This window comes from Polypterus senegalus, chromosome 3 (assembly GCF_016835505.1).
Source record: "Polypterus senegalus isolate Bchr_013 chromosome 3, ASM1683550v1, whole genome shotgun sequence".
NCBI classification, from domain to species: Eukaryota; Metazoa; Chordata; class Cladistia; order Polypteriformes; family Polypteridae; genus Polypterus; species Polypterus senegalus.
Window position 1 is genome coordinate 37113524 of NC_053156.1, and position 23904 is coordinate 37137427.

A 23904-nucleotide genomic window follows, 5' to 3' on the forward strand; every position below is an offset into this window, starting at 1 on the left:
TTTTCAGGTTGGTGTGACTGTGGCTTAAGAAAATGATGTCCAGGAGTTGGCAAAGATGAACAGTGTCTGCTTGTTATCTAATATAAAAATGGTCAAAAAAAGGGTTAATCAACATCATCATCCAAATCTGACAACAAGAATGACGCCAATGATAATTTTCTTGTGTTTTTATGTTTAGTTAAATTAACGCTTATATGGTTCTCTTACCAGACTGCACTTATTGCACACTCAGCTTAACAACATAAATTTAGCAATTTCTGAAATACCGAGACAAATTATTTTAGACAGGTCAGGTCAGATTAGGGAGCGTGCAATGCGTTGCTGCGCCCACAACACTTTGAAAGAGCTTGGAATCCTATTAGGCAACCTCCCTGGCAGACATGTGGTACAATCCCACCCTCTGGAAATAACCATCCATATGCCGCAACCATATGTTACGTGGGCATCCCCTTGGCCTGGTCCAGCCACTCCAGTCCTCAACAATGAGCTGGATCACCCTTGGGGAATCTCACCACATGGCCGTAGTGTTGTAACTGACGCTCCTTTACAATACAGGTAATGTGCCTCATTCAGGACTCCATGAGTAACAGCTCATTCAACACAAAGTCAAACCAGCAGTACCCAAAGATTCTCTGAAGAGACACAGTACCCAAGGAGTTTGGCACTGTGTAAAGGCGCCAGGTCCTGTTGGAAAATGAAATCTGCATCTCCATAAAGTTTGTCAGCAGCAGGAAGCATGAAGTTCTCTAAAACTTCCTGGTAGACGGCTGTGTTGACCTTGGACCTCAGAAAACACAATGGACCAACGCCTCTCTATTAATGTGCTTGGACACAGAGCTCTGTGAACAGCCAGCCTCTTTAGCAATGACCTTTTGTGTCTTGTCCTCCTTGTGCAAGGTGTCAATGGTTGTCTTTTGGACAAATGTCAAGTCAGCAGTCTTCCCCATGATTGTGTAGGCTACAGAACTAGACGGAGATACCATTTAAAGGCTTCTGCAGGTGTTTTGAGTTACTTAGCTGATTAGAGTGTGGCACCAGGTGTCTTCAATATTGAACCTTTTCACAATATTCTAATTTTCCAAGATACTGAATTTGACAGTATTAATTTGACTGAATTTGTCAGTTATAATCATCAAAATTAAAAGAAATAAACATTTGAAATACATCAGTTTGTGTGTAATGAATGAATCTAATATATAAGATTCACTTTTTGAATGGAATTACTGAAATAAGTCAACTTTGTCATGATATTCTAATTTTATGACCAGCACCTGTATAGTATTTGCCTCTGGAAATTTATTTTGTGGACACTTCTACCATTGACTGCTGAAAGCATGTGCGAAGCAAATCCATATACAGGGTAACAGAGTGCAATACACAAGTGCAAACTACAAAATTGTAAACAGTGTAGCCGAGATGAAGCCTGGCAGCTGAGGGTCTGTTGAGGCTCGTGGGGAGGGCGGAAAGTGGCGTGGAGGACTGCAGTTAGGGAAATGGTTAAAGCTGAAAGGAAGAAAACTAATGGTACCCTGAACGAAGGAGCTGAAAACGGAGGTTGAGATTTCTGGATGGTTCAGGGAACAATAGGAAGGTGTGAGGGAGATAAAGAGGAGGGACAAACACAGTAGTAAGGTGGATTCTGTGTAGGAAACAGAAGTTCTCTTTTACAGCGTCTATAATGGCTATAACAAAGAGCGGTTTATAGATCACTATAAATAGTTGTAGTTCAATGTCATTCATTTTGGTTTGCATTCACATATTGTTAGACGGCTTTAAGGAAACTGTTTTGCAATAACTTGTGTCCTGCTGAGTCTTCCTTTTCAAACCTGTTACAGAGAGGTTGCTACGACAGTAACACAATGGTGAGTTTACATGGCTGCATAATTGGATTATTCTTGGAGAAATCTACCTCTGTTAATCAAGTTTCCCAGTCATTTGTGTAGCCTTTGGGGTTGGAGGGGGTGGTCTGTCCTGGGCAGCAATATTTTGTGGTTGGTACTTTATAGTAATATTAGTAATAGACTTTTTAGAGTTTTTTGACAATTTTGTTTGATAGGGCTTTGGCAAGCTAAGGTGTGTTATCAATGTTAAAATCGCATCATTTATAATATTTATAAACTCTTACAAATACATATGTTGCCATAGTTATGTTTTATAAACGCAAATCTTGACCAGTTCTCTGATGTGCTCTGACCGAAGACTCACTCCGATGACTTACTCTGACCAAAAATGACAAACCCTTCAATCTCTTTACTAATATTTTATTCTCTCAATCTCAAGATGAAAAGAGTAAAAGAGAGCAGTGCTGCTTTTAGAAAAAAAAAAAAGGTGAGGGAAGAAGTCTTAAAAAAGAGTTGTGCAGGAATGCCGTCTGGACCAAGGTACTAGTTGATTTCCAGCTATCAAACTGCCAGGTCTAGTTCCCTCATGCTGGGATAGTGGTCAAGTTCTGGATGAATTGGGAAATGCTGAATGATATCTAGTACATCAGGGCTGAGACTGATCAAACAAGTGAACAGTGACACAAAGTGCTCCCTCCATTTTTCTAGAATCTTATATTTGTCCTGAATGAGTGAATTACCATCCATGGATCACATTGCACTGGATGTGCTTTGGATAGGATCATACCCTTGTCTGATTGCTTGGAAAAAGTTTCGTGTGCATCAAGAATCAGCATATTCCAGAATTTCTGCTACCTTTTACTTCCACCATGTCAAGCAGCCTAACATGTGTCTCAGATTTCAGGTGCAGGTATTTAGAGTATTTGCTCTTAGATTTCAGGTCATTGTCCCATGATATCCTGGGATGGCGTTTGTTATCAATGAGAATCAGGATTTCTTGATTGTTTGAGTCAAATCAGTCCTGATGTTTGATAGAAGTTATACCCAGTGTTTCTGTTGCTGCCGTAATGATCGAATTCTTCCAGGCTGGAGGTTGTCACTAGATGGGATTCCAACTGTTTCAAAACTCTTCTTGGGTACTGATTCAAAATCACTGGATTTTGTAATTTGATGATGTTAAAATGGTGTCTTAGAGGTTGATTGGATCTTGGTTTCAGATGTATTTTCAGGAGAAGTCTGGAAAGAAGGAGTTTATGATCTGCACAACAGTTATTGGCTCCACGGAGGGACCAAGTGAGAAGAACATCTGGTATATCTCAACGATGATATAATCTATCATGTACCAATGACCTGAGTTTGGATGCATCCATGTCATTTTACAGGTGTTCTTCTCTCCGACGATTGTGTTGAGTTTGACCTGACAATTACAAACACAGAGCTTAAAAGTCATCAGCTGATTGCATTGCAGTTTCCAACTCTATGTCGTCTGAGGACATTCTTCCATAGCCCAAAGGCACACCCAACTCGAGCATTGAAAAAGAAAGTGTAGCCTACTCCGACTTCTTGAAGGTTTTCTTCATCTGACAATCTCATTTCGCTCAGACCTGAAACATCAATATTGTACCGTTGAAGGTCATAAGCAACAAGGGCAGTTTTTTGTCTTTTACGGCAGTTACTTGAGTCCGAATCAAGCAAATTTTTGACCTTCCAGGATTCAACAAGAAGAGGCCAAAATGATGTCAGTTTCTTAGGTACACTATTGGAACCACAGACAGGACCATTTGTCCCAAATTTGACTATCCAGGCAGAATGAACAGGCCTGGCTTTGTTTAGGCCACCTTTTTTAGACCCTTCCTCTGGTGAGGGGGAAGCGGTGCTTCCCTCAATAGTGACTGCTACAACACTTGTGTAGCTACCGAACATGAACGCTACCATTTCCTATGGTATGGATGGAATGACCATCATGCACAAGCCGTCAATGTGCAGGTTTTGGACTGGATACTTCCAGGACAGGTCAGCCCCAGCACCCGTTGCCAATCCCCCATCCCCATTGAACTTAAAGAAGAAGATAGAGGGAGAAGGAGAGAAAGAGTCTCCGAATGCTTTGATTTCAGTGGTAATCAGGGTACGGATTCCTCACTCATACCTTGACTTGATCGACCGACTCCCATTATCTAGTAGCAGGAGTGAATCCTGACAATGAAGGAACTGGGCAACTGCATTGGGACCCTCCTTGCCCAAGGATGGTGTTCGAGCTTGTGTGTTCGTTGATGATAATGAGATTTTTGCCTTCTTACTCCTGTGTGCTGATGTTACTTGAGCATATCATATGCCTTCCCAAATGACGCAGACGGTAACTGGATGACTCCTCAACCAGTGAGGCGCCTTTGATGGGTTTTGTTTTTCATTCCAACAGGATGTCTAGCACACCCTCCTCCAAGGAACAGTGTTCAAAGGGTTTGGACGGTTTACTCATCGACCACTCAACCATGCGGCGGGTTACATATTTCTTACTCCATCCAGTCTTTTAAATACTGATTACAAGTGTCAACTGCATCAAGATTTCAACAGCATTGACAAGGAAGAGTTCCTCCTTGAGAGGAAAAGACTTCAAATTTTCATTGCTGTTGCTGCTACATGAGATTAAACAGAGGTCCCCTTCAACTTTTGAAATGTATTCAAAACTTCAATCTTGGATATTCAGTTCTAAATATCATAACACTTCTGCGAATTTTCCTCTCAATTGCTATTAGTTTTGCTTGCTGTGAAAGAATTTTCTCCAAACTCAAAGTTACAAAACAATTATTTAAGATCTTCAATGACTGCTTTTTGCATGTAAGAATCCTTTCCATACTTTCTTTAGAGCAGCAACTGACAAACAGAATCGACTTTGATAATATTATTGATGATTTACCAACATAAAAGCAAGAAAAGTAGTATTGCATAATTAATTAATTATTATTTGAATAGTTGTAGATTGTATATTGTAATTGTGATTATTAATTAAAAACATAGTTCAAATTGTTGTTTTTACTTTTTCTATGATATGTAGTATGCTTTATATTTGATGTGTTGGGGGGGGTCTTTAAACTCAAACTACGAAATAGTTTTTCAGTGGCCAGTAATCTGATGTCTCTAAATGGTTTTGTATGGCATTTAGAATCAGGTTTCTGTGAATACTTGTTTTATTCAAGTCAAGTCAAGTTGGGGAGCATGCACTGGTACAGAGAGTTGCAGCACCCACCACACAACGAAACATCTCGGGATCCCAGTTGGCAACCCCCCAGGCAGACACGTGGTCCAGTCCCACCCTTCGGAAATGACCCTCTATCTGCCACAGGCAGGTGTTACGTGGGTGACCCCTTGGCCTGGTCCAGCCACTTGGGTCCCCAACAATGAAGATCTTACGAGCGGGATCACTCTCAGGGAAAAGCGCCACATGGCCGTAGTGCCGTAACTGACGCTCCGTCACAATGCAGGTAATGTGCCTCATTCGGGACTTCATGAGCAACCGCTCATTCAACACAAAGTCAAACCAACAGTACCCAAGGATTTTCCGGAGAGACACAGAACTGAAGGAGTCCAGTCTTTGTCTCAGATCACTGGATAGCGCCCATGTCTCACAACCGTATAGCATATTTTGCATAGATATCGGGAGCGCCACACACCCCTTTTCAGTGACCTCATGACCCTCCATGCTCTCCCAATCTACTGACTTCATAGGAAGAGTCACCAGAGACATGAATGTCACTGCCAAGGTAAGTAAACCTCTTGATAAGGTCAAAACTCTCTCCACAAACAGATACACTGCTGATGGTTTTGCCCAAGAGGTCATTAAAGGCCTGGATCTTGGTTTTTATCAGGACACTCGCAAGCCCAGACAGACTCCTCACTCAGTCTCTCGAGAGCCCTGATCAAAGCCTCCATTGACTCCATGAAGATCACGAATGAAAACACGATAGACATTACCGTAAATGAAAGCAGACTTTTATTCAGGTACTACTGTACCCATAGACATATATAGGTAGACACTGCATTCCCTGTGTTGCCCAGTCGACACAATACATCAGCGTGTCCGCCATATTGCGAGTGGCAAAAGTGCCATTTAAACTAATACAGGTAGACGTGGGAACCGGGCTTTCTGATGAAGAATCAATAATGTTTAAAAAAGTATTGTTTACATACAACAGATTTTGGCGAATCGTTTAAATGCAATTATTTATATCCATTTATACACTAATAAAGGCAATTATTAAATAATAATAATAATAATTATTATTATTAAATAATTCCTCCCATATAAGTAACATTTTACGGGCTGCCTTCTTCAATCTCCGAAACATTTCTAGACTTCGTCCTGTTCTTACGCAACACAGTACTGAAGTATTGGTTAATGCCGAGTCACCTCACTTATACATTACTGTAATGCTATTCTATCTGGCTTCCAACAAAATCTTATCCATCGCTTACAACTTCTTCAAAATTCTGCTGCCAGGATAATAACCTGCTGTTCGAAATCCACTGAACATATCACACCTACCCTCTCTCAACTTCAATGGCTTCCTGTTATCTACAGAATACAACACTAAATACCGCACTTAACATTTAAAGATCTCCACAACCTCACTGATCTCCTACAGGCTTGCACTCCTCATCTGAAACTCGACTTTCTGTACCACACATCAAATTCTGTGCTATGGGAGCTGGAGCGTCTCTCCTAGTGCTCCTCAACTCGGGAATTCTCTTCCCTCTCATAAATATCAGCTCAATTCAATAATACATTTTAAAACTGACCTCAAAACTTATCTTTTCAAACTGTCATACCAATTGTGAATTTTGCACTGTTACTGCCAGTTATCTTTGTTTGTTTGTTTGTTAATTATTGCTTTTTGATTTAACATTCTCTTGTTTTAATTTTACTAATGTTTAATTTTATTGTAAGGTGACCTTGAGTGCTAAGAAAGGCACCTATTAAATAAAATGTATTATTATTTTAATTATTATCAATTATTGAGACAAAAACTTGACCAATGTCTGAAAGTCAAAATAGTAAGACTGCAACTGGCAGTCTGGTCTTTCTTTTAACAGTGAAGTGATAAACTCAATGACAAAAGAAGCAATTTTATTATATACAAATTGGCTTAATAATTTCTGAAAACATTTCACTCATTCCTCTCTCAATCTCTCTCTCTCACACACACACACACACACACACAATGTGGTTACTCAAATATATACAGGATAGGATCTAAAATCCTTGAAACAGAACTGTCTTACATAGCTTTTTCCATGTGTTGCAACTCTGTAATTTGAGAGTATTCAGTCTGGCAATATGGTGCAGCCTTAGTTTATGGAAGACAGACACAACTAAAGACATGAGCATGAAATTATGGTTGTCAATTTCAAACTGTGTTTCCTCAATGTGATCCTTGAGAAACAACACATCATCTGAACCAGTCTCAACCCAAACAAACTGATTGATCAAAGATACACTGACAGCTTGCCCTAATGTCGACTGTCGGATAACACGCTCAACTACTTTGACCACCTTGACTGTACCCTCAGAAGGAATCATCAAACCTCCTTTGTTTTTTAATGTGAGCAAGTGGTAGCTTTGATCATATGATGCCGGTACAGCATCTGTTACCAAACTAGCACGACACACGTCACAGGACAGCTTTCTCAAAATCCCGTCTAAGGGCTACACCCACTGCTTCCTGAGGTAGATTTCTTTGGAAAACTTTCAGAGTCTGAAAAATGTTAACAGCTAACAACAATCTACATAGTGACTAAATACATTTAGCCAAAACATTGTTTGGAGGCTCATTTGAGAACATAAATGCATAGCTTTGCTATCTTAGCCTGGCGTAGCTAAAGATTATAAAATGGGATTTTCTAATGGCCATATACAGTGCATCCAGAAAGTATTCACAGCACATCACTGTTTCCACATTTTGTTGTGTTACAGCCTTATTCCAAAATGGATTAAATTCAGTTTTTTCCTCAGAATTCTACACACAACACCCTATAATGACAATGTGAAAAAAAGTTTACTTGAGGTTTTTGCAAATTTAGTAAAAATAAAAAGATTGAGAAAGCACATGTACATAAGTATTCACAGCCTTTGCCATGAAGCTCAAAATTGAGCTCAGGTGCATCCTGTTTCCCCTGATCATCCTTGAGATGTTTCTGCAGCTTCATTGGAGTCCACCTGTGGTAAATTCAGTTGATTGGACAGGATTTGGAAAGGCACACACCTGTCTATATAAGGTCCCACTGTTGTCAGTTCATGTCAGAGCACAAACCAAGCATGAAGTCAAAGGAATTGTCTGTAGACCTCCGAGACAGGATTGTCTCGAGGCACAAATCTGGAGAAGGTTTCAGAAAAATTTCTGCTCCTTTGAAGTTCCCAATGAGCACAGTGGCCTCCATCATCTGTAAGTGGAAGAAGTTCAAAACCACCAGGACTCTTCCTAGAGCTGGCCGGCCATCTAAACTGAGCGATCGGGGGAGAAGGGCCTTAGTCAGGGAGGTGACCAAGAACCCGATGGTCACTCTGTCAGAGCTCCAGAGGTCCTCTGTGGAGAGAGGAGAGCCTTCCAGAAGGACAACCATCTCTGCAGCAATCCACCAATCAGGCCTGTATGGTAGAGTGGCCAGATGGAAGCCAATCCTTAGTAAAAGGCACATGGCAGGCCGTCTTGAGTTTGCCAAAAGGCACCTGAAGGAGTCTCAGACCATGAGAAACAAAATTCTCTGGTCTGATCAGACAAAGATTGAACTCTTTGGTGTGAATGCCAGGTGTCACGTTTGGAGGAAACAAGGCAGCGCTCATCACCAGGCCAATACCATCACTACAGTGAAGCATGATGGTGACAGCATCATGCTGTGGGGATGTTTTTCAGCATCAGGAACTGGGAGACTAGTCAGGATAAAGGGAAAGATGACTGCAGCAATGTACAGAGACATCCAGGATGAAAACCTGCTTCAGAGCGCTCTTGACCTCAGACTGGGACGACGGTTCATCTTTCAGCAGGACAACAACCCTAAGCACACAGCCAAGATATCAAAGGAGTGGCCTTAGGACAACTCTGTGAATGTCCTTGAGTGGCCCAGACAGAGCCCAGACTTGAATCTGATTGAACTTGTCTGGAGAGATCTTAAAATGGCTGTGCACCGACGCTTCCCACCCAACCTGATGGAGCTTGAGAGGTGCTGCAAAGAGGAATGGGCGAAACTGGCCAAAGACAGGTGTGCCAAGCTTGTGGCATCATATTCAAAAAGACTTGAAGTAATTGCTGCCAAAGGTGCATCGACAAAGTATTGAGGAAAGGCTGTGAATACTTATGTACATGTGATTTCTCAGTTTTTTTATTTTTAATAAATTTGCAAAAACCTCAAGTAAACTTTTTTCACGTTGCCATTATGGGGTGTTGTGTGTAGAATTCTGAGAAAAAATGAATTTAATTCATTTTGGAATAAGGCTGTAACATACCAAAATGTGGAAAAAGTGATGCGCTGTGAATACTTTCTGGATGCACTGTACAACCAAAACAATTGTTCAGCCTTACCTATGAATTGTAATCCCTCGGGATCTGGTTTAGAGAGTACAGCAGTTTGTACAATCCCTAGCAGCACATGCATGAGGCATCTTTATCCATTACTTCACTCCGCAGCAGTGTCACTAGCAATATGGTGTCGACATTGATGTACGATGCTGCTGATTATGCGGCGTCTAGTAATTCTATGTCTATGACTGCACTCACATGCTTGTCTTAAAATTGAACTTTATTGGGACCACCAAAAGCACAAATGTATTGCATTAGAACAGTTCTCATGCAGTGACATGCAGCGAGGCTTTTGGCTGGTGAGGCACTGACTCCTTCAGACTAACATTTACAAATATATGGATCAAAAAGAGTAGCTTATTCATTTTTCAATTGGCAGCATGCACATTGACTACTGTTTATGTTTCATATCTCATCAGTATTTCTTTACACACACATACTGTAGGTAAGGTAGATATTTGGATAAGAAAGAATGTTACATTTATAGCGACAGAGAGAGCGGAGACAGCACATTTACTCTGCACCCACCATGTGTTCTAATTTTGCCATTTCAATTCCACAATTCATACTCATTCAATGCAAATGAAAGTATAGAGTGATATACAAAAAAAACGGATTTCAATTTTGACCTTAATTTAAATATTTTCTTGTTTTTAAAAGCTTTTGATTATGAGGCTTTAATTAAATGTAATACAGACTGTTCAACAAAAGGATAACAAGAAAATCAAAAGAATATTTTATTTAAGGTCAAAATTTAGTTTTTAAAAATTGGATTTCTTTCTAAGTCTGATCACATTTTTTATAAAATTGGACCGTTTATGGTCTTATCTTGATTTGTAAATGAACTCCACGTATCTATTCTTCTCCACGAAAATTTCAGTCACTTTCATTTAAAACCAAAGGAAAATAAGGAGGAATAAGGAAGTCTTAATCTTCCATTTTGGCAGTCAGTCGGAACAAAACATAGAAATAAACGGACTGCTGCAGTGCACTTTGCTTTCTGATATCACTAACTTATTGGAGCCTCTGCGTATAGAAGAACACCAGCAACAAGCACCTGTTTGGCTCATATGCGCCCCTTACGGTGCGGCACGGTACTGTCTGCCTCACCTTGTGCCATTTCACTGCGGTTTTACCTCCGATCAGCAAAATTAAATATGTCACATGCATTCATTAGAGATATTAGCCAGACTGTGGAAAGTCAGGGTGTATAATAAACATGTCTGCAAACATTATATTGGAGACATACAGAGAGACAGCAACAGGCACGCGCCAAATGCATGCATCAACCCAGTCCGAGGTGAGGTGAGGCTCTTTATTGAAGCATCTTGTGTTTCTCCTATTTGAACAGGAAATGCGCAAATTCAGCAGTCTATACTAATAAAAGGCAAAGCCCTCACTGACTGACTGACTCACTCACTGACTCGTCACTAATTCTCCAACTTCCCGTGTAGGTAGAAGGCTGAAATGTGGCAGGCTTATTCCTTACAGCTTACTTACAAAAGTTAAGTACGTTTTATTTCGAAATTCTACGCATAACGGTCATAACAGTCGATAATGGTAGACAACGTCCGCCATGTTGAACTTTCTTATTCATGGCCCCATCTTCACGAAATTTGGTAGGCGGCTTCCCTGCGCTAACCGAAACCAATGTACATACTTATTTCAGTGGTATGACGCCACTGGCAGCCGCCATATTGAACTTTCCAACACGTCACTAATTCTCCAGCTTCCCGTGTAGGTAGAAGGCTGAAATTTGGAAGGCTCATTCCTTACGGCTTACTTACAAAAGTTAAGCAGGTTTAATTTCGAAATTCTACACATAACAGTCATAACGGTCAACAACGTCCGCCATGTTGAACTTTCTTATTTATGGCCCCATCTTCACGAAATTTGGTAGGCGGCTTCCCGCGCTAACCGAAACCAATGTACGTACTTATTTTGGTGGTATGACGCCACTGTCAACCGCCATATTGAACTTTCCAACGTCACTAATTCTCCAAATTCCTGTGTAGGTAGAAGGCTGAAATTTGGTACTTATTTCGGTGGTATGATGCCACTGTCGGCCGCCATATTGAACTTTTCAACAGTCTTTGTTACTTATGGGCCCATCTTCAAGAAATTTGGTACACTGGTTCCCAACACTAACTGAATCCTACTTACGTACATATATATGTCCATAGCCTGCAGCTCAGTCACCGTGTGAGGCGGCGTTGGGTCCCCCATCCCAACGCCTCCCACGTTGTTGGCTGCCTGCCTATATAAGGCCATCCGTCGCCCCAGTCTTTTCAGTCCCTTCCTTGCTTCGCCACGGGATTCACGTCTCACTGCTGATAACTACAGCCTTTTTATTTAATCCACGGCTTCTCCGCTGTTTTATTGTTCGTTTATTATGATTATAGTTATTGTGTAGGTATTTTAGACTTACTTTACATTGTTCAGGTACCCATTTCCTTTATCATTCCAACCGACCCGCATTAACATGTCTACCGAGGTGATCACCATCGATCAAAGAACTGTCACTTACTGAGTGGTTTCCATGCCCGGAGATGGCATCTATCTTTTCCATTCTCTGTGTTACATATTGCACGGCCATATCAGGCTCACTCTTGATATCTGGAGAAACATTGTGTCTTATGTATTGAATAACTGGGACAGGTTCAATGTGTGGACTGATGACGGTACAGGAGATAATTATACTTCATAGGAGCACTAGAAGAGTGAAATGCTTAAGCCCTTCAGCTATGGTTCTGCATGTGAGTTGATGGCTGCCGCTGAATTGTTCGGTTGTCGCTTTCAAGTGTACCGAAGTGGCCAAATATTTTACACCTTTGGACAACCGCCAATGCCTCTTAAACATCTTAGATTCACAGGTGACGATTTCAGTAGTGAACACTTTGATGTTTATGAATGTTTAAACTCTAAAAAGCTGGATGTGAAGTTATCGATGAAACTGGTTGTATACTTACAACGCTTGACAGATGCTGAATGTCACTTCAACACAAGTCCTACAAATACTGTCGTAATTGAAACAAACCATGAAACTCAAACCGATTATGACAGCAGCAATCCAAGCTGTGAGATTTGAAACAAGATTACTGTTCACATGGCCAACTGTACGTTGCATGCTTAAGAGTAAGCTCAGCGCACAGCTTGGTCATATTACAACCGGAGGGCCGAACTCACAATGTGGTATACAAAGAGATCCTTAACAAATAATTATTGGTATATTTTCCCTCAGTTTAAAAAAGTTTAATTTTCTCCCTAATAAAACTTTTAAGGCAGTACTTCGCCGCTGCAAAGCGCAGGTATTTTGCTATATATATATATATATGTCTGAGGCTCTGGAATCATAGGATAATCAAAGGTCCTCAAAGAGGTAAGTGGTCATCGGTGGACTGCAGAGGTGAAGAGTAGCCGCAATACTTACCAGTTGGTGTGTGGTATTTTATAAAGCATCTCCCATGGCCATAACAGCGGGAAGGTGTTATTTAACAACGATATTTCGTACTTTGTTAAATAAGTGCATATTGTTGAGCTTAACTGTGATGTGGAGAGTGGCACAATCTTTTTAGCTCTGTGTCCTTTACAAGATTATTTAAGTTTTATACAAAAGGAAAATCTTACAAAAATATATGTTAAAAGTTGCCTGTTTACATACTGGTTATGAATTTTTTCCAGTGTTTTGATTTATGAATGTACATATACAGTGTATTATTTTCATGAAATTTTCATCTTGCTGAAATATCTATTGGGAAAGCCTAAATTTTTATACAAATTGTTTTGCGGGGGAAGTGTAATGTCTTACACCTAGTCAATAAATGATTATTGTACTTAACGTACTTACTGACTGAAGTGAAAAAAGACTGTCCTTTACTGTTTATTTATTTATTTATTTTCTTTGCACTTGACTTTCCAGAAATGGAAGGCGGTTTAGGAGCAGCAGCAGATTTGCCAGGAGTTTGAAAATGGGACGTCAGCTTTCTACAGTTGAACAAACCGCTGCGATGGCGCGCGATTTGAAGATTTTTATACTAAGGATATTTGAAGTTGGGCAGCACGCTTCCCGGGTCCTACCTACGTGGAGTTTGCATGTTCTCCCCGTGTCTGTGTGGGTGTTCTCCCACAGTCCAAAGACATGCAGGTTGGGTGCATTGAGGATTCTACATTGTTCCTAGTGTGTGCTTGGTGTGGATGTGTGTGGGTGTGCGCCCCCTGTGGCGCCCTGCCCGGGGTTTGTTTCCTGCATTGCACCCTGTGTTGGCTGGGATTGGCTCCGTGACCATGTAATTAGGAAATAGTGGGTTGGATAATGAATGGATGGATATTTGAAGTTGCTGCTCCACATCAGACACGCTTACGGAATATTAAATGTTATAATAAACTGATCTGACACGCACAGCTTATGAGAGGGAGATTGCCAGTCTTTAGCTATATTGGGGTGATAAAGAACAGCTCAACAGACAAGCGTAGAAGAGTGATCGGCATGACAGTAACATCCAAGAACTTGTCGGGGTTGCATCTGAAAAAAGATCAAATAGAAGACTGCTTGCATTTCCAAGGGTGAGCATCCTTGTTCTAAGCTTAATTCCCGTTAGGGTTTGCCACATCGGATCATGTTGTCCGCATATTGATTTGGCAAAATTTTACACCGAATGCCCTTCCTGACGTAACCCTCCCCATTTATCTGGGAAACACACTGGTTTGTGCATCCCCTGTGGATGGGTTTCTTAACTGTCTCTACCACTTCTGTTGATATTGTCTTTAGGCGCCCGCTTGCATTTTGGCATTCTTACATTTTATTTTATTTTGTTTTATGAAGCTACCGGAAAATGCACATTAGACGACGCAAACATCCGTCGAATATTCTTAAATCAAGTGTTTCATGATTTGGGAATTTTTGCTAAAGATGTCCCCAGGTCCTGGCGCCCCGAGAAGCGCCCAGTTGTTTATGTGGTTAATTAATGACAGCCCTGCATTTACACAATTGAAGAAAAATGACATCGACCGTTAATTTAAAAAGGCCAAAAAAGGAGGAGGAAGAAGAAGAAAAGCCAAAACGGCCCCTTCCAATCGACCTCCACTCGCCAGACTCCTCCGCCAGTTTCCCGCTTATCATTTCTGACATCAGACAGGTGCGCGCACACGTGCTTATGAAGCGCGCAGCCGCGGCGCGTTACCTGACAGTATAAGAGGACTGCTGGGGGCACCTGATTTCTTACTTTGAGTTTTCTGTTTGTTTTATTATGGCGTGTAAAGCTATGTATCAGTTGCCGCTCCTCGTATTTGGGTTGCTGACTTTCAATGTCGTGTCTTCGGCATTCGGTTCCAGGCGGAATGGCTTTCCTTCTAAAGTCCACAAGGCTGTGGTTATACAGAAAGAAAGTTTAGTCCAGCAAAGAGTGGGGTCGCCCGAAACGGTATCTGCACAATGCACTGAGTGGAACGTTATCGTGACTATCAATCCTGATCTGCTAGGTATTCAGCATCTTGTCCAGGCGTCCGATTTGTCAGTAGGAGGATGTGGAGTGACCAGCCAAACGCCAACTGCCTTTGTAATCGAAGCTCCTTTACAGGGATGTGGCAGCACCGTTACGGTGAGATTTTTTTATATTACAAACCGAGCAAAGTGGTGGTTTCTACATGAATCATTATGGTATATTGAGCTTTGTTTTGGCGTTAAATTTACGATCGATTATACGAAATTGTGTATGTACTATATATTTATATAAACCTGACTTTTTTTTTTTTTTTATTTTAATCAAAATTTTAATTTTACTAAAGAGCCAATTGGGTTAAGGGGCCGTGTGTGTAGGTGCCACTTAATTTACCAAGTAGTAACTAGTTGCAGGAGAGTTGCTAAAGTCTGTAACTGCATGAACATGTTCAGAAACTACAGCATTGATATGCTTGTTTACTGTTGCTTTTCTAGATGCTTGCTGATGAAATAGTGTACACCTTCACCCTTGACTACAACCCCTCTCCTATTCCTGGGATTCCCATTATACGAACCAACCCAGCTGTGGTGCGGATTGAATGCCATTACCCCAGGTGAGATGCACAAAAGACCTGCTAGTGGTCTTTTGGTTTTTAGGTGGAGTGGTGGCTTGGAGGCTATAGGGATCTGCACTGGCAATTGGAAGGTTGCTGGTTTGAATCCAAAAGGGGCTCTGCTCTGAGCCCTTGAGCAAGGCCCTTAATTTGCAATTGCTGAGTGCTTTGAGTAGTGAAGTGCTACATTAATAAATCTTTGCAGTTCTGGTCAATATTCTCTGACCAGAACTGCAGAGCTTTTGATTCTGATTCAGTTGTGTGTCTCTTCCTAACTGCTTGTCTCCCTTGCAGAAACCATAATGTCAGCAGTAATGCACTGAATCCCACTTGGGTCCCATATACCTCCACCATATCTGCTCAGGATGTTCTAGGATTCTCTTTGATTATTATGAACAGTAAGGCATTGTCATTTTTGGCTTTGGGTCCTGCCACTATCTTTCTGCAGGATTACCTTAGACCAGACCATAAAGGTGGTGTGCTCTCTCTACAGGTGACTGGAGTGGACCAAGTTCCTCCAACATCTTCTATCTGGGTGACCTCATCAACCTGCAGGCCTCTGTTGACAGCACTAACCATGTGCCTCTGCAGCTCTTTGTGGACAACTGTGTGGCTTCAGATGGTTCTGCCCAAACATACACCTTCATTGGCAATAATGGGTGAGGAATCTAGACCCGACACTTGTCCCAAGGCAAATGTCACTTAGAGCCCTGATCTCCTGTCTGTGTTGCAGGTGTTTTACAGACAGCAAAGTGACTGGGTCCAATTCCCAGTTCAAAACTCCCAGAGTTGCTCCATCTACCCTCCAGTTTGAGCTTGATGCCTTCAGATTCTATGGTGTGGCTACAAGCTCAGTAAGTTGGCTCAATATTGGCGTCAGAAACCACTTTCTACATCTGATGCAGAAAAACCTGCTAGAATGTTGCATGCTTAGGCAGGCCCGGATCTAGAGGTGAAGCGGCTATTTAATTTTTTGCTGCCTGCCTTCCCTAACCCCCACCCTAGAATACATTCACTCGTTTTCTAAACCAGTGTATTTAAAATTTTGCAATTTCCTTAATGTCAAAATTTCTTGGGTTGAAAACACTAGTTTTCACAACTAGTTAGCACAAGTTATCAGTAAAATTCTGATTAACACCACAAACTTTTGATGTGCTGTGTACTTGAGCTGTCACAAGCTGTGTGGGTGGCTTTTATTTTTTTTTAAAAGCAAGTTGCTAACATTGTGGGTGGTTGAAATGAGCCCCACACCAAGCCTGTATTCTGCTGGTCATGCATGAAGGCAGCTGAACATAGAACTGGGTCTGTGCTTAGGTTTCTTTGTATGCTTTCAGGTCTTCATTACCTGTCATCTGAAGGTGACTTTGGCTTCCCAGGCCATTGACTCCTTGAACAAGGCCTGCACCTACAGAACTGGACTAAGCCAGTAAGTTTCTGCAGGGTTAACTAGTTGAGAACTATAGTAGCTCATAGAATTCTGACAAACCTGCTTTCCTAAAGGTGGACATCTGTAGATGGCAATAACCAGGTATGTAGTTGCTGTGATGCAAATTGTGCTACTGGCCAAAAAAGGAGGTTGGAGATGGCAAGACGCAGACCAGGGAGGAGTGGTAGGTGTCTACTGCACATAGCTTTTGGAGATGGTCCATTTTGTAAATGAATAGCTAAAGGCTACCCACCCTTTCTCTAGTAAAAACTACACCGGTTGAATGGGAGAAGACTCTTGTGGTTGGTCCCCTATTCCTGCAGGCTGAGTCTTCCCTTCCAGGATCAGAACATCTGACTGCTACAGAAGTGAAGCCAGCAGGTGAGGTCTGAATAGGATATGCAAATAACAGGATTAAAAGGTAAAGTGAAATTGTGGACTAAATGGCAGTGTTTTGCTTTGGGGATTATTCACTTGAATGTTTTTTTTTTTTTAAATTGTCAAACCAATTTTGCTTTCCCAGGCTATATCTTCTGTGTGCCAACATTACAGTTGCATGATGTTTGCTTCCTTTCCTCTTACAGGCTCCTTTATGCTGGTCCTGGGTTCAATGCTGGTTGTACTGGCTCTGACATGTTCTGCTTTTCTTTTGTATCTCTTGTACCAGAAACCTCATATTTCTAATTAAACTGACTGAAATTTATTTGCATCTGGTTTAATACTTTTTTTTGGGGGGGGGAGTTCAGGGTTTTGTGCAACACCATGAGGAGAATATGAACTTCAGTGTTGCATAATCATGGGGATGTGCTAGCCTGAAAGTTTTTGGGGGGCCAAGATTGGCAAAATCCCACTGACTACAGGCATTATTTTGGAAATCCAGTTCCACTACAGTGGGTTATAACACTATTGGGTGTGGTGTGGGAGTGTTCCCTCCACATTAAGCTGGTTATTGGCAATGAGGAGAAACTTCAATTGATGTGAGCATTAACCTTGGTGAAATCCAAAACGGTTGATCAGGAGGCAATCTCCATGAAGCCTTGGATCCAACCACACAATTCAAAGGAGCACAAACCTCTAATTTACAGAGAATTAGATTATGTCCTGAAATAGACAAGAGCCATTTGGTCAGGAATTGTCTTAGACACATTCTAAAAGCTGCAGACATGTCAGAGGTTTAATATGACTGCAGACTATCTATCTAACCTGATGTGGAGTAAAAGTTAAGGGAGTTGTTCTTCACAATGCTTCAGCAGGTCTCACTAGTGATTACTAGACTGATTCATCATGGCTTGGACAAGATTGTCCCAGACAAGGATTGAATAGATTTCCAAGTGTGTAGTGTTATGCCAGATTTTTTTTTTTTTTTTTGTTGGATTTGAACTCCAACTTAAAACCAAAAAGACCACTGCCTATCAAATCTGCTCAAAAGCTCTCCCTTTCCCATTGTTATAAAATGGATCCTTTTGACCTCATTTTTTGATTTCTGAAAATTAATTCAAAGATCAAGTATATTGATCTATATTACAACAGTTGCTGTAATGGCATGTCAAATGGTGGTTCCTCTTTCCAGAACATCCCAGAAACAAGTGGTTAATGTTTCTGATCAGCTTGTATAAAGTCAGCTGACTTGAACTGTTAAATCTTGTATGAGGATTTCCAGCAGAGAAAAGTTAACATTTTGTGGTGAGCACTTCACTGTTAATATTACTCTACAGGAGACCTGTCCTACCACCAGTAAGATTGTGTGTGTGTGTGTGTGTGTGTGTATATATATATATATATATATATATATAAAAATGCTTGCACTGAATATTCGGAGTACTGAAGAAAATCACAATATTAAAAGCAAGGAGTGAGGTTGCTATTGTGGCTTAGCCTTTGAAACAAACTCCAGGGCTCTGCTTCAGTTCATCATTGTTCTGATTAGATCAACTTCAATAGGTATTGCATTTTATAATGCAATAACATATTTGAAATCATACTTGGAGGGGCTTACAGCCATATGTACTTACCATATATATATATATATACACACTCATGGATAACTTTTCCCACAGGTAAGTTGGGGCTTTAATTTTACTGTAATTTCTGGTGTTTTTATAATGGCAGTCAAGTTGAATGTGGTAAACTCTGGGGGGTTTTCTCCCTATGTGGGTGCAGCCATGTGCTCTTTATGTGTGTCTTTCTCGCTTGTGACATGACCACATAGTAATACCCAAACTATTCTGAAGCAACATTTGCACTGATTTGTTTGTATCTCGCACCCTCATACACCTTTATTGTAAGAGAATTCTTTATGATGGGAGCATTCAATCAGAAGAAAATATGAAGCTGGTTTTAAATTAAACATAGTTGAAGTAGCAAATGAAATTGGTAACTGTGCTGCTGCAACAACATTCAATGCTTCTGAGAAACTGGTACAAGATTGGAGGAGGCAAGAAGATGGGGGGTGGGGGAAGTCGCATTTTTGAAGGGGCGTATAAGTCCAGGTCTGGTTTTTTTTTTTTTTTTTTTGGGTTTCAAGACCAGATTTTTTTTTTTTTTAATTGGCCTATTTCATTGTAGCAATGCTACAAATAATGGGTTCCATTTCCCAGCTGCCCTGAGGGTGTTTCCCTGATTGGACATCTGCAGGGCTGCTTGGGACCAGGGCTGGCGGGAACTTTAAAAGGGACCCCCGTTTTTGTGTTTGTAACCACCGGATCTGTCTTGTCTCCACTACCACCGGTGGAATATCATTTCTATCCTGGATCGTCAGACCTGTAAGGATGCATGAACTGTCTGCCCCTACAGATTTTTTTTTCTGGCCATTGGACCTTACTTATTCTATGTTAATGTTATGTTTATTTTTTATATTGTCTTCTATTTTTTCTATTCATTTTGTAAAGCACTTTGAGCTACATTTTTTTTTGTTTTTGTATGAATATGTGCTATATGTTTGATTGATTGCCTGTCCTGAGTAGTGTTGGATTGATCATCATGCTTCATCAGAGGGTAGCACTCTCCAAATCTCATCAACCCTCAACACCAGGACTACCAGTAGGACTGTTTATCACATTGTTTATAGAAAGATGTTCTCTGCATCTTTTCATCCATTACTGCTGCATTTGGACTGTGGTAAGGACTTTGGCGTGAGTGTGATGTCCTAATATTTATTGCCATAAGGGAATGACTACCTCTTTTAATAGTAGTTTAATTTCCTTTTCTTTTAATATATTTAAGTTATTTATAAATTTTGATTTGCTGGATTTTGTGGTGTGAGTCGGGCCAAGGCTGGATGCATTCCTGGGATCCCCACCAAAAAAATAAATTCCTGTCTGTTTGATGGTGTGGACCGCTATGTCACATTTACTTGTTCTTTCAAGTACTTTAGAAACAAGTGGTAGCTGCAAAGCTGCAATCATCCGTTCTCACAGTTTACTTGACTTATCAGCCTGGAATGACCATGTCTCCGTAGATGGCAGACAGTTTTAATGCAGATGCTGTAATGGCCGGTCACCTGGTGGTTCCTTTTTCCAGAATATCCCAGAAATAAGTGGTAGCTACAAAGCTGCTGTCTTCATCAGTTTAGTTGACTCTTTCAGCCTAGGAGGGCTGTCTAAAAGGCAGAAAGTTTCCCTCCCTGATATTCTCAAACTGCTACCTGGTTCAAGAACATAAAGTCTGGGCAATGATGGCTATTTGAGGTCTTTTTCAATGTCCTCTGATGATCTTAAACAAGACAGTTGACTTGAATTGCTGTTAAATCTTGTATGAGGATTCTCAGCAGAGACCAGTTCTCTCTTTGTGGTGGACATGCCTCCAGTATACTAATATACATACTCCCAGGAAATTGGTCAAGCTTGCTTTGTGTGCTTTTTGCACTGACTATTCAGAGTACTGAAGAAAATCACAAAATTAAAGTTCATCACTGTTCTGATTAGATCTACTTTTAACAACTTCAATAGATATTGCATTTTATAATGTCATTAAAGAACATATATTTGAAATCATACTTGGAGGGTTGTTTTAAATTAAATATCATTGAAGTAGCAAAAGAAATTGGTAACTGTGGTGCTGCAACAAAATTCGATGCATCTGGGAAACTGGTGCAAGATTGGAGGAGCAAGAAGATGTTTTTTAAAACTATTTTTGAACGGGCATATAAGTCAGGGTCTGATTTTATGATTGATTTTTTTTTTGGGTTTCAAGACCCAACTTCTATAGTTAGATCCATAAATATTTGGATAAAGACAACTTTTTTCTAATTTTGGTTCTGTACATTACCACAATGAATTTTAAATTAAACAACTCGGATGCAGTTGAAGTGCAGACTTTCAGCTTTAATTCAGTGGGAAGAACAAAAAGATTGCATAAAAATGTGAGGCAACTGAGAAAGCAGAAAAAACATTAACTGTAATGATAAGTATCCATCTGTTACGCCTGTGTACTGCTCCTTTGCTGGTTTTGCGGGAAGTGAAAGCGCTGGCTGAGCAACAGGTGATATTAATCACTAATTAAGCCTCTGGGAGGGTCATGATGTATAAAAACCTGTTTTTACCTTTGGAGGAGTCAGGTTTTGTGTTTGCTTGTGTGTTTTCTTTCCCCTCTTCTTAGCTTTTCTATTAATTACTTGCGCGTGTAAAATTTTATTTTACACCCCTAGACGTCTAGTTTTGTAAACTTTTCTTATTTTTGGGTAAATAAATGGAGTTTTCCCCCAAGAATGTGGTGTTGTGCCAGTTTTATGTTGCGACTTATGAGCCAGCCGTAACACCATCCATTATCCAACCTGCTATATTCTAACTGCAGGGTTGGGGGTCTGCTGGAGCCAATCCAAGCCAACACATAGCACAAGGCAGGAAGCAGACCCCAGGCAGGGCACCAGCCCACCGTGGATAATTATAAGTATTTTAATTCACAAAATACCATTGACTATTTTGTATTAATCATGATGCAGAGAACTATATGATTTTATACTGCTATATGATTTGATATTCATTTAGGTAGGAAATGAATTATGTTTATGCACAGAATATGAGAATAAATAAGGATTATTAATCTAATAAAACAAATAATCTAATCAAGATATTAAAGCTATAAGAATGTAATCTCTTTATAAAGAATAAGAAACTACTTTAAACTGATAAAGGCGTATTTTTAGGAATGTGAGTGCCCCGAGAACTCTTTATTTTGGGAAGATACTGGGCACTCCTGCATGTAATAAATCAGGATGTAAACGTAATTTATAGCAATCTAAGTATGACCTCAGAATGAACTGTAATTTTTTTTCTCTTAGGCTAATGAATAAGCTAGGTAATATAAAGAGGATTTTTTTCTTTTAAGCAAGACTGTCAGTTCTGACCAGCCAGTGGCACTGAGCTTGGGGGGGTGGTGGTTTGGGCTCCAGTCTGTTTAGAGGCATAGGGGGGCAGCAGTCTCTCTATCTCGCCAAGAATAATAAAAATTGCTTTTTGTTTTAATTGGTGTTTGTTTTCCCGGTTGTTATCGACTTCAGCGACCACACAACTAAAGCATTTTTAACACAATTCCTTTATTTCGGGGGCTCAAAACTAATTGGACAAATTAATTAACTGGAAATAAAATGTTTATTTCTAATACTTGGTTGAAAACCCTTTGCTGGCAATGACAGCCTGAGGTCTTGAACTCATGGACATCACCAGATGCTGGGTTTCCTCCTTTTTAATGCTCTGCCAGGCCTTTACTGCAGCGGCTTTCAGTTGCTGTTTGTTTGTGGGCCTTTCTGTCTGAAGTTTAGTCTTCAACAAGTGAAATGCCTGCTCAATTGGGTTAAGACCAGGTGACTGACTTGGCCATTCAAGAATTTTCCACTTCTTTGCTTTAATAAACTCCTGGGTTGCTTTGGCTGTATGTTTTGGGTCATTGTCCATCTGTATCATGAAACGCCGCCCAATCCACTTGACGTCATTTAGCTGAATTTGAGCAGACAGTATGTCCCTGAACACCTCAGAATTCATTTGGCTGCTTCTGTCCTGTGTCACATCATCAATAAACACTGGTGTCCCACTGTCACTGGCAGCCATGGACGCCCAAGCCATCACACTGCCTCCACTGTGTTTTACAGATGATGTGATATGCTTTGGATAATGAGCTGTTCCACGCCTTCTCCATACTTTTTTCTTGCCATCATTCTGGTAGAGATTGATCTTGGTTTCATCTGTCCAAATAATGTTTTTCCAGAACTGTGCTGGCTTTTTTAGATGTTCTTTAGCAAAGTCCAATCTAGCCTTTCTATTCTTGAGGCTTATGAGTGGGTTGCACCTTGCAGTGCACCCTTTGTATTTACTTTCATGCAGTCTTCTCTTTATGGTAGACTTGGATATCGATACGCCTACCCCCGGAGAGTGTGATGTTTTAATATTTGTTATTACCATAAGGGAAGGGAAGTATGAACTCTTTAATAGCAATATATTAAAAAAAGGAACAACAACAACATTTATTTATATAGCACATTTTCATACAAACAGTAGCTCAAAGTGCTTTAACTAAGTTATTTATATAAAGATATATATATGTAAGATATAGATATAAGATAACTAAGTTATTTATATTTTTTGATTTGCTGTATTTCGTGGTGCGAGTTGGCCCAAGGCTGGGTGCTTTCCTCGGATCCCCACCAAAAAAATAAACAAATCCCCATCTCTTTGATGGTGTGAACCTGAACAGCACTGGACCGCTACGTCACATTTACTTGTTCTTTCAAGTACTTTAGAAACAAGTGGTAGCTGCAAAGCTGCAATCATCCATTATCACAGTTTACTTGACTTACCAGCCTAGAATGGCCACGTCTCCATAGATGCAGACCGTTTTAATGCAGATGCTGTAATGGCCAGTCACACGTTGGTTCCTCTTTTTCCAGAGCATCCCAGATATTTTCCTACAGAGCCATCTAGCTAAAGAAAATAAACTTTGAGCATTGATGGCTATTTTAGGTCACTTCCAGGTCTTTAAAATTTGTAAAACTATTTATAAAGTCAATTGACTTGAATACCTAGAA

At 40.5% G+C, this 23904-nt stretch overlaps 1 protein-coding gene across 1 annotated transcript; it reads left to right on the forward strand.

Moving 5' to 3' along the window:
- The first annotated feature begins 14617 nt into the window (after positions 1-14617).
- LOC120526762 (zona pellucida sperm-binding protein 3-like) lies at positions 14618-17589 on the forward strand. The gene is made up of 9 exons (XM_039749913.1): positions 14618-15006; positions 15342-15460; positions 15755-15858; positions 15954-16119; positions 16194-16314; positions 16795-16886; positions 16961-17070; positions 17151-17267; positions 17471-17589. The coding sequence occupies exons 1-9, from the start codon at positions 14656-14658 to the stop codon at positions 17572-17574; spliced, it is 1284 nt and encodes a 427-aa protein (XP_039605847.1). The 5' UTR covers positions 14618-14655; the 3' UTR covers positions 17575-17589.
- Positions 17590-23904: the final 6315 nt, after the last annotated feature.